The sequence below is a fragment of the Anabas testudineus genome, chromosome 19, assembly GCF_900324465.2.
Source record: "Anabas testudineus chromosome 19, fAnaTes1.2, whole genome shotgun sequence".
NCBI classification, from domain to species: domain Eukaryota; kingdom Metazoa; phylum Chordata; class Actinopteri; order Anabantiformes; family Anabantidae; genus Anabas; species Anabas testudineus.
The window spans coordinates 10,632,942-10,644,521 of record NC_046628.1 but is presented as its reverse complement, the minus strand read 5'-3'; the positions used below and the strand labels follow the sequence as shown (position 1 = coordinate 10,644,521).

The 11,580-nt window shown below is 38.1% G+C and overlaps 1 protein-coding gene across 1 annotated transcript; it reads right to left on the bottom strand.

Annotated features, from left to right (window-relative positions):
• Positions 1–8,350: 8,350 nt before the first annotated feature.
• LOC113155878 (60S ribosomal protein L19-like) lies at positions 8,351–10,543 on the bottom strand. Its single transcript, XM_026350599.1, has 6 exons — positions 10,456–10,543; positions 9,400–9,506; positions 9,174–9,296; positions 8,884–9,004; positions 8,683–8,793; positions 8,351–8,543 (listed from the first exon to the last, which is right to left on the bottom strand). The coding sequence occupies exons 1-6, from the start codon at positions 10,458–10,460 to the stop codon at positions 8,417–8,419; spliced, it is 594 nt and encodes a 197-aa protein (XP_026206384.1). The 5' UTR covers positions 10,461–10,543; the 3' UTR covers positions 8,351–8,416.
• Positions 10,544–11,580: the final 1,037 nt, after the last annotated feature.

Here is an 11,580-nt window from a genome sequence, read left to right as displayed (position 1 = left end):
GAGGAAGGCAGATGTTTATCAGGTATCATTTTTATCATGTTCACCACCTTATAGCAGACTGGCATGGCTTTTTAATCCTCCCACTTTTCACACATTCGCTTGCCTTGCCATGCACTAAACACACATATTTATAGCTTTTAGCACTTTTAGCTTAAAGTGCCGAGTCTGCACTTTAACCTCATATTTAAAGTGCAGTTCCACACCTAAATTCATTAGCTGTTGAATCCAAACATGAAATGTTTCCCTTTATGGTCACGGCAATCTAGCTCTCTGAGATCTTTCATTTGAGTTGACAGTGCAGAGCCAGAGAAGACCGGTTCATCTTAATGACCATAAATAACGTGATTAGCTCCCAATAAAATTAATTGGCATTGGAGGAGCTGCTGGCAAGCCATAGACTAAGCTGGCAAAGAGAGTGTTGTGTGTCTCTCTATGTGTGTTGTGCATGTCCCTGCTGTGGTGTGAGGAACATTTCTCAAATCATGACCCAGTTCTGTTATCAAATTGGATCAAATGTGATTTTTGTCTCTGTTGAGAGAGAAACAGAAATGTGTGCAACTGGCAGTACATCAAGCTGCTCATACATTATATAAAATTGCTGACTTTGGTGATCGAGATGGTGTCGCCCTCTCCACTTATTAGTAGCACTGAAATTATGCTCTCGCTTTCATGACAATAAGCAGGGGAAGTGAAATTTTCTTTCTGAGGCTCAAACAGCATAATCGGAGAATGGATGGCTGAGTAACTGCCTCTCCCTCAGCAAATCATTTTCACTCTTATTTCACGCTACATCTATCAACGCCTTGGCAAAACACTGAAGTGCTTAGTTTGGGGCTACAAAGTCAACCAGGAGTATCAAAGAGACTGGCCCCGTTATATATCATGCTTGCAAAATGAAATTAAATGGATCATAAAATGTGTAATTTGTTACACACCCGTGGTGTCTTATAATGTTCACACTCATTTCTTTGCATCTTTTGAGGCTGAGCCGCAGCTGCTGGACAGACTCGCAGCGGGGGTGATGATCACAACATTAGGTTGTTCGTCGGCTGCAGGAATTCAGCAACAATGCAAATTCCTTGCTCGAAATAGCACTTGATTATAGAGTATGGGCAGGCAAAGGCAGAGAAGAGCAGTGTCAGGCTAAAATAAAGCTCTCTGGTGCTTGGCTGACAAAAAGGGGGGTGGGGTACCTTACAAAACTCACATAAAAACAATCACTTATTGTGTATTTGAAAGGATATATCGCAGCATGTGGATGCACCTACAGGTGGGTTGGATAGATTTACCTGCTCTCAGTTGCAAGGTTTATCGCAGACCCAGATGTCTTACTGACATTTATATGATCAGGCTCCATTTAGTTGACTCCTTCAAATATAGTAAGTAGTATTAGCACTTAAAGCTCCAGCTATCCCCTCTGCTGCCTACACATGGATTTTGGATTTTAAAAAAATGTTGATGTTACCCTTCTTCTTCAACGTCCCCAACTTCCAGTAATGTTTACATTCTCCCAGGCCCATGCCCGACTGGACCATTAAAAATAAAGGAGATACACAGAGAAAACATGTTTAATGCATAGTCTCATCTCCTGCTGCTGAAGCTATCTCTGCTTTTTCAGGATGCTGCTCAGAAACACTCTCAGTGACAGAAATGAGCACCGCATGGCACCGTCCAGAAGCAAAAGACGGTACACAGAATTCAAGTGTGAACACTGAAAAGTCAGCGTGTGTCTCCGTATTGATCTTAGAGGTTGAACAGGACAGAGAAAATAGGCCCAGTGGTTGATACGTGAAAGCTGTCTTTGAAGCATGTTGGTACACTGGTAGAAATCATCACATACTGCTTAGTATGCGTTTACAAGGGGAGGGCCTGGGTGATTTACTGTACATTGTTAAGCAAAATAAAAAGAGAATATAAGAGGTTTATTTGTGGGGATGGATTAGCTTCATGAAAAGAAAGCGTTTTAAATTGTGCATAAATATTTTTAGATACAATAAGAAGTCATGTGACACTGGAAATCTAAATGTGTGCCATATTATCCAACAAACAAAACTGACTGCTTCCTGTACTATTTACATCATTACTGTAATTATTAGAGCAATAAGAGGAATATTTAGGACAATGTTTGTTTTTATAATTTAGATTCAGTCCCAGAAAATAACTACTTACTGATCCCAATTTACTAAATAGCCCTTTAAATCTTTGGTTGAAGAGCTACTTTATCATCTTCTAGTGTCCCTTTTGAAGTTGTTTTCCACCACTGCTTGGATTATTTTATAAATTACTGCTCAATCATAGTAATCATCAGCTCATAACCTTGAACTGACTGAGCACCTCAAAATAAACACAACTAGTGATTTTAGTTTTGAATGCAGAAGTTTTAATTTCATTAAATAATAATTTTATTTAAATCAATTGCAGATAAAGTATTACTTTCTCTGTATATCATCCTAATGATCTGAGATTCATTTCTACACAAGAAAATTGTCTGTACGCCAGATGGCTGTTTCATTGGTTACCTCAGATGTTTCTCTGAATAAAGCCCATGACACCTCAACACAACACTAAGTCTTGCAGATCTACCACACCTCCACACCTGCTCTCAGTGCTTTGACTCCAAACTGCCACTTCACTGATGCAACACTTCAGAATCCGACTTCACTTCACCTGACGCACCCTTTCATCAGCGATGACCACTTATGTGTTTTTTTTTCCATCTCCTTTCTGTTTATTTTTAACCTTTCAGCCATGCGGTAGCCCAGGTTTTGTTGGCCTCTTCATTCAGCTGCACAAATCAAGTCAAGGGAGGTCAAGCAGCAAAATTAACGGACAAGGTCACAGGGATGTGGTGCTGCGGGAGAGGAGTTTTTTTTTTTTTTTATCTATGTGTGGTTCCCTTAGTTGCTTTTGCTGTGCCCTGATAAAAAAGGTTTAAAGAAGGTCAGTGTTCGAGTTAATGCAGAGAAACGAGAGCTGTTTTTTTTTAATGTAGTTGCTTCATATTGTAAAACAAATTAAAGAACTAAAGAACTCTAACTTCACTTAGCCTTACCTTGTTTTTTTATTTCTAAACAATAGATTTTCACAGTAATTAAACATTTATTTGGTATAACATCCTACACATGTAAAACATCACGCTTGTCTTGACTAAATGCCCCAACTTCTTCCCTATGTGTCACTATATAATCATACTTTGTCCTCTCATGATTAGTATTTTCATTAGAGGTTTTGATTCTCGTTTGTTGCTTGGTGACTTTAACTTAGATGACTGCAAAACTTTAAAACACGTAAATGTAACTATGGATCACATTAACCTTTCTGCAAACAATCCCAGTTTTTAGTTTATGCCTCTAAGGCATACATTTCATAATGGGAGTGTGTTGCCGCAGGTCCTCTTGATGCCTCACATCCCCGCCCCGGCCCTCCCTGCCCTTTTGAACGATTTCCAAATCCAACATGCTCTGAAATCTTGAAAGCGTACTTAAAAATCCATTAAGTCGCTAAGAAAAGGACTCAAAATCCATGAGACAGGTTTTCTTTGCGTCCTCTTCCCATGGCTCATATCACAGTGCATTTGGGGATTTGAACGTATAAATTTTTCATCTACTCTGCCTCAGCACTTTTCTCTGCTTGTATATAAATATATAAACACACTGTATATAAGCAGACACATCTGTCTGTTGTTTATCGTACAATAGGCTTAATTCAATCAGTCCTCAATTTAGTCCCAGGCCAACAAAAGGCCATTTAAAATGTTGTGTCCCATATAAAAAAGGATAGACAAAACTATTCTGCTGAATTGAAAGTGAGTCACAGACTTTCTGCCTTCAAGGCGCACGGATTAGAAGAGAATTGAAGATGCTCTGTTTTGCTTGCTATCAGCTGAAACTACCTTTTTTTTTTTTCCTCCCTGCACCCGAGTCAACATCTCTGCTACGACAAATAGATAGATGAAGAAGACAGAATGTTCAGCCAGCATCAGCAACACAGGGCAAGATTTAAGTGTTTCCTTGCCTGGTATTCTTTTTTTTTACAAAGGAAAGTGCAAGCTATTGAGAGAGAGAAGGACAGGAAGGAGAAATAAAAAGACAGTGAGAGCACAGAGCAGAAAGATAAAGACAGCGTGAAATACTGGGACACACGGAGGAAATTGTCTGCACTGCACAAAGTGGAAGTACAAATTGCCCATACAACTAACAGTGTGTGACTAGATTTACAGCTGGAAACACTCATAACTCACCATGCTGGATGACTTTTCAATTCCTGCCGAATATATCCCAAACATCCTTCACTAAACTGCAACCGTATTGTTGACTGTTATCCCTGACCATTGTCCCAGCTTCCCTTTTTGTTTTTGTTGAGTGTGATTAAAACGTGGTGCAGCTCACCCTCACTACCCGACGTGTTCTCTAATAAATCGAGAACTTAAGAAATTACTAATGTCGTCCAGATGGCTGTCACTGAATCAAGTTGTTTTGCTTGCTTGATTTTTTTTTTTTTCCTTTAATGAGGGAATCCATCTGGCCTTCCAGCTCCTCAGCATTTCGTTAAACACATGTGATTGACATGGTTAAAGCAGAAACTTGTGTTTACATGTGAGGAACGCTTTCACAGCCCATTTGCATAAGTCAAAATTAGCTCAAAAGTGATTTTGACGTTTTAGGCTTGTGGATGTCAGCTTTTCTCTTGTGTCTGGCATTACGATGTTTGAATTTGATGTGCTCTCTTTTCACAGTTACCAGTTTCTGGCAAAGTGAATACAAATGCAGCTGTAGCAAGTCCTGTATGTGTCATGCAGATTATCATTATTAACTGTCATTTTTTTGTTGGGTTGAGTGATGATACAAACAGGTTAATTCCCTCTGTGCTTTTTAGTCAAACACTGAATACATTGCTTAAATTTGCATTTCACACACGTGCATAAAGTGAGAAAATGAATCACGGTGCTGCCGATAACAGATTTATTTAACATTTTAATCAGTTATTGATGAACGAGCATAGATGTCTCATTTATTATTAAATGAAGCATTTAGCTTGCTGCTGTATCTTGCAGTGCCTAGAAGACATATTGATTCATTTTGTTTGGTTTGCTGTTAAGCCTTTACTGTGAGCTGTGGCAGTACTTTACAAATCATAACTGACAGCCGTGATTACCACTTTAACAGTTTTAGGTTTTAAATTCAATTCTCATTAAATGAGAAATGACACCACTCCGCATGGACAGGGAATGGAGGGCTGCGCAGCAAAGTCATGCAATGCTTTTTTTTAGGGAAATGTAATTTTCCCCATGATAAACTAACAAAAAACTAACTATATGGTCACTCTTTGCTTTGAATAAGTTGCTACTTTAGCAACTTACTTTGGCGAGATCATAGAAGTTGAATGGATAAAAATGATCACAAGCCCTTTAGCCACAATCATTACTCAAGTTCTACTGCGGTTTAGCCAATGTCCATCATGGTTTTCTTGGCTTTTGATTCGTACCGAGCAGTATACTGAAGAGTGAGGAATAGTGTGAAAGTCTAAAAGCACAATAGAAACCTGGTTTTCAGAAGTGCTGAGGCTTCTATCTAGACATAAGATCTGGCCGCTGTGCATGTCTAATTGATGTGTGATCTGTATCACTCAGTACTTGCTTTTAATCCCTGTTTCAGTCTGAAAGAGACAAACCTCATAATTCATCCTCATGATTTCTGATGGTTTGCTGATCTCTCCATCTCCAAACTGCTGCAATTAGGTAATATGTGTATATATGTGACAAACAAAAAAACACAGTCACATTTTAGATTTTCAAAAAAGCTTTAATATTTAAAAATAATTGACATTTAAATACTTTCATCTTCTCATCTCAGTTGTTATTATAGACCTCCTGAACTCTTGACGGTGCTCCATTTGTTTTGCCTATAGGTTGAAGGCCAACTGTAATAAAGTGCTCTGCTTCATTCCAGCTCATATTCCTCTGCTTATCTAATCCCATTAAGGCTCACGCTCCAGGAAATAGGAGTGCCTCCTGGTAATGAAGAAATACATTAACCGAGCTACAAAATAGCCTCATTGCACAGAGCCTGTTTTCCCTCTGTAATTCCTGTGAGATCCTTCTGCAGATACAACATTTATGCATATGGATGGCTTGGTCTTTATAAATATATATATAAGCTGTAGATCCATTCAGTCATAACTGCATACATGTAAATTGCATTTTAAGGAAAACATAGTGTGTGAAGCTAATGTGAATCAAAATTAAATCAGGATGAGGTAAGCAGATGCATTATGCTGTGTGAGCCTTTGTTTCAGATCCTCAAGGCCTTTGAAACCCAAATTTTAAATATAAGAGCTCTTCAATGTCAGCCTCCAAAGCCTGAGTATCCTATTGTTTATGCATGATGATAGGTGATCCACAGACACCAGCTACTGTACTACTGCCCGGAGTTAAAATGCAAAGACATCTGCCAATGTAAGGCAAGTCAGCTCTCGAGGGCAAGTTGCGGAAGAAAACTAAAGGAGGTTCAACTCTCTCTTAGTCCAAAAGTACAAAACGTCATATGAATTGTGTGTTTCTAGATTCCTGGTTAGTCATATAACTCATTAGCATTTTGAATCAATATCCCATTCAAGCAGACACGAAGGCACAAACAAATCATCCTCTCTGCACCATTTAGCAATGCATCCATCTGCAGTCACACCTTCTCCAGGGGGCTTGAAAGAAGAAGAAATGTGTATGACTGGAATAACATCAGCGTGATGCAGCTGTTTAGGCTGCTTTGGCTTTGTTACTTACCTTCAGAAAATGTAAATCAGAAAAAATAATAATGGTCAAAACCATTTTTTAAATAATTATTGGGCAGTTTAATGTAATTGGTTGGATGCATCTTCATACCACCATAGGACAGTTTGCTGCAAACAAGAAGCGAATCAGTCCACACTGAAAAGTTTGTGTGTTCTTCAACTCTGTGAGATTTTGCACCAGTATCAACTGCAATTGCTGCAAAGTGACTGATACCAGGCCTAGTCATTGCTCACCCACTTTAATGAATACATTTATAAGTCATGTAGCCGCATAACCAAAACATGCAAACAGAGGAAAAACTGCACTTGTTGTAAAGGCAGTAAATAAATAAATAAAGAGAGAAAACATATGGACAATATCTGCACATGCAGTTGAGTAGGTGAGTGAGGCGCATTCTGTAATACTGTGTACATAAACAGCAAACAGCAGGTGCTGCAAATGCAGAACGGTGACAGAGCTTGTTCGATCATTTAAATTTAAAGATTTAGCAAAATCTGAATGACATCTGTTGCTTTAGTGACAAGTACTGTATAGTTTTGTTACTAGAAGAACATCCTGTACAATAGTGCATTTATTAAATATTGATAGATAATTCTTTAAAAAATAAGGCTATGTACAGAGGCATCAACACTGCTTACACCTAAATATAACAACAGCTTTAATAGAGAGCACAAGAGGCTCCAACTTGGCTTGTGCCCGTCTTTGAAACATAGATATTGAATTAAATATGTTTTTGATGGATAGAAAGTGCAGGTCCAAAATAAATACGTGTTGTATCAAAACTCCGTGGCTCAGTAAGGCAGCAACCATTATATTTATGGATGTTTTTTAACTTAGTTTATAAAATATGCATTTCCACAGAGTGGTAAAACTGTTGCTTGAACGTTTGAGTAAAATATAAAGGTTTAATATAGATCAGGCTAAACATCAAGAAAAGGTTTGATGCTGGACAATGGTCAATAGTCACAATCAAATAATTTAGGAATGTCACTGTATGTTATAGTGAGATAATGAATGAGGCAATTCTACCTTGTTTAATCACTATTGTGTTGCATTTACTTCAACTGCCTATCTTTGATTCTGCTGGTGTAATTTTAGAACTTAAATGTGAAAAATGAATATTCTTGAGACTAAATAATACCATGGTACGAATGGTAAAACAGATTATTAGATCAATTCTTAAAATCACTAAAAGAACTAAAATGATTAATCTGTTATGGCACAGTTTGGGGCTGGTGATTTGCTGCCACCTGTTGGGCTGTGGACAGTATTTTCAGAGCCCTATGAACATGACGACCATACCAGTATCTCTGAAACAGAGAATCTCACAGTCAGGTTCTTTAAAAAATAAATAAAAATAACTCTCTGCAAACTAATTTTGTTCAGTTAAGGCAGAAGTGACATCTATTAAAAGTTATTTCTCTGAGATGAAATGCACTACTCTACAGAACAACCACAACTGGTCCTCTAGTGCACCACGTGTTTTTTTTTTTTTTTTTTTTGGTTTTTACACAATGCCTAAAATTACAACATCAGGTAGTCAGTAACCAAACAATGACAGTCTCTTTTATCCAATTTATTAACAACAAAAGAGTCACAACAAATGAATGAAAGCAAATTTGTTTAGATTCATTTCTTTGCAGTTTCCTCCTCCTTTGACAAGTTCTTGATGATTTCTTCTTTCTTGGCCAAGAGACGCTCTTCTCTGCGCTTACGGGCCTCCTTTGTCTTTGAGCGGCGAGCTTCTGCCTGGTCACTAAATGAAGGAAGGTGAAGATAATTAATTTTATGAACCACAGGAGAACAGAAGTTTAATGAGTTATTTAGATGCAGCATTTATTCTTGAATTTCTTGATAGTTTTAAAACCAAAACATCACAATATGAAAGAACTTACGCCAAAAGCTTCTTGCGAGCCTTATCTGCCTTCAGTTTGTGAATGTGCTCCATCAGGATGCGTTTGTTTTTGAAGACATTACCCTTGGCCCTTAAGTAGAGACTGTGGTACCTGGAGGAAACAGAAAATGTATTGAGATTGGCCTTATTTAAAACTACACTTATTTATTCACCAGCAATAACTGTCTAGATTTACACTTACATGTGCCTGTCAATTTTCTTGGACTCCCTGTAGCGTCGAAGGAGACGACGCAGGATTCTCATGCGCCGCATCCATGACAACTTCTCTGGCATACGAGCATTAGCTGTACCCTTTCTCTTACCTAGAAGGAGAAAAAAAAAAAAAAGTTATGCAAAACTACATGCTGTCAACTTATAGGCATTTTATCTGTTATCTAATACTAATAATTATGAATGTCCAAATCTCTCAAATAATGTGTTTTAAACAAATGTTGAGAGAAAGAGGAGATCAGTTCTGAATTATTTACCCACCATAACCCATGTGACGTCCCTTGCGTCGTGCCAGTGTGTTCTTGCGGCAGCGAGCGCGGGAGTGAACCGTCACAGGTTTTCGGATTATCAAACCATCCTTCACCAGTTTACGGATCTGCTGACCTGTGGCACAAATACCTCAATTAATTCAATGATGGGCTAGTTTATTGGGCCCATGTCATGCATCTACAGAGCTCACACTATCCAATGCACATAAATAACTCACGGGAGTTTGCATTGGCAATCTCATTGGTTTCGTTGGGGTCAAGCCACACCTTCTTCTTGCCACAGCGCAAGACGCTGGACGCCAAGCGCTTCTGGAGCCTGAGCATGCTACATGAAAAAAAACAAAAAACATAACAGTCATTCTGCAAGATCTGCAATAATTACAGTAAAGCATGCACGCAAACACCCACCCACGCCTCAAGACACTGAAATCTAAGTATTTGACAGAAATTATAATTGAATAAAAAAATAAAAATCCCCGATTTGCTTTATTAGTGCCACCAAAATAAAAGCCAAGTGATCTTGACACTTCTCAAAAGCTGGACTACACGTTAGAATATAAAATCAATATAAATTACAATTGCATTCTCAGAATTTGTAATTGAAGGTATACCCCTACCATAAATATCAAGAACCAACGTCACTAGCTTAATTGAAAGGTGCAACAATTAGTGAGACACCACTTGTAAGTGTAGCTTAGTTATACATTCATCCTGGTTTCATATCAGGTGGCAAACTCCTGACAGTGATTCACAGATGTCCAGTACGTTTTACTTTTCTGACTAATTAGGAGAGACTGACAAATTTAAGTCTGGCATTAAGTTTATCTTAAAATAGCATACAATTCAAGTACCTGACCAACACAAACCTTTTAGCTAGCAGGTCTGAGTAGTGACCAATGAAACCCCAAAAATAAATAAAAACTTTACCTTTCCAAAACAACTCTTCTGCGTTATAACGTTTATATTATTTAATGGACGTTATCTGACCTCTAGGTGAGCTTGTTGGACTAACACTAGAGAAACACACTCTGCTGCCAGCTGATTTGCTGCTAACGACATGTTGCAGGAATATGTTGTGACATGTCCTCGTTAGCTTAGCATGGCTAGCTGGCTGTCATAGGTTTAAATTACACATTCTCTGGAACAAACAGGCGGCTTTGGCCTACGTCGAATAACACTGTAATTATGTTTGTGTCGTCAGCAGCAAGGTCAGCATCAACACATCATGTTTTCTCGGGGAAAAATGAAATTATAGCTCAAGCGCTGTAGCTTACCTCATGGCTGCCGCTAGCCTGATAAAAACGAAGGAAAAAGAAAGCCGGAGACCCTACCAATATACATGTCGTCATGGGTGACTCAATTAACACAGTATGACAAAGGTATGCCTAAATATAGCCATTGATTGAATAGTAGCAGTTAGCATCAAAATCCAAATGGAAGAAGAAGAGATCAGACTGCAGCTACGTATTTAAATGTATTAAAAGTCAAGCTAAATACGTTAATCAACCCCCCATTATAGGACAGTGGTATGTTCCACTGAGATGTGTCGTCACACTGAGCCCACTGGAGGACGCGCTGCACCCGTGTTACAAGGTCCCTAGTGTTTTAAAGTTGCTGTGTGTTAATTGCATTTGTTGCATTTGTTGCATAGGACAGTGTCTGTTATAATCTGCTAAATAATCAGATTACATATGCGTAATTAAAGTAGATGTATTTGATAATTAAGTCCAAAATCATCAGCTGAAACTCCTATATTTGCTGGATCTGTTCATGAACAACAGGTCTCCCAGTAAAATGTGCTTCTTATTTGGTTTGTCTGTGTTTCTATATTCTGTCTCTAATACCTTTAAACATGAATGCACGCTGTAATGTATTGTAGGCTAATATGTAGGTTTGTAATTGAATTCCGTACCAAAAATATGTATGTTTTATTTAATTGCCTATATACTTATTTCGGTATTTTATCAACTTGTTGATTATATTCGAGATGTTTTTTATTCTCCCAAAACTAGCAGTGGTGGAAGAAATACCTCAAACACAGTTTACTGAAGTAAAAGTAGCAAGTACTTACAAGTACTGTATTCCCAATGTTAACTATCCCAAGTGATGTGTGTGGTGGAGTAAAAGCACAAAATTTGCCTCTGAAATATAGTGAAGTAGTATGGAGTAATAGAAAATGTAAGTAGTGAAATTAAGTAGGAATACATCTAAATTGTACTGCAGCATTTTACACAACTGAAAACATGCTTTCAAAATAAAAGCACACATCTTGAGATGCTGTAGATTGATTGGAACAAAAGTAGCATCTTTATTTTTATCTCATTACTCCCGTGGTCGCACTCACAGAATGAATGGTCACAGCGTCCCCGTTGTTTTATTTCTTATTTCTTATTTCTTAT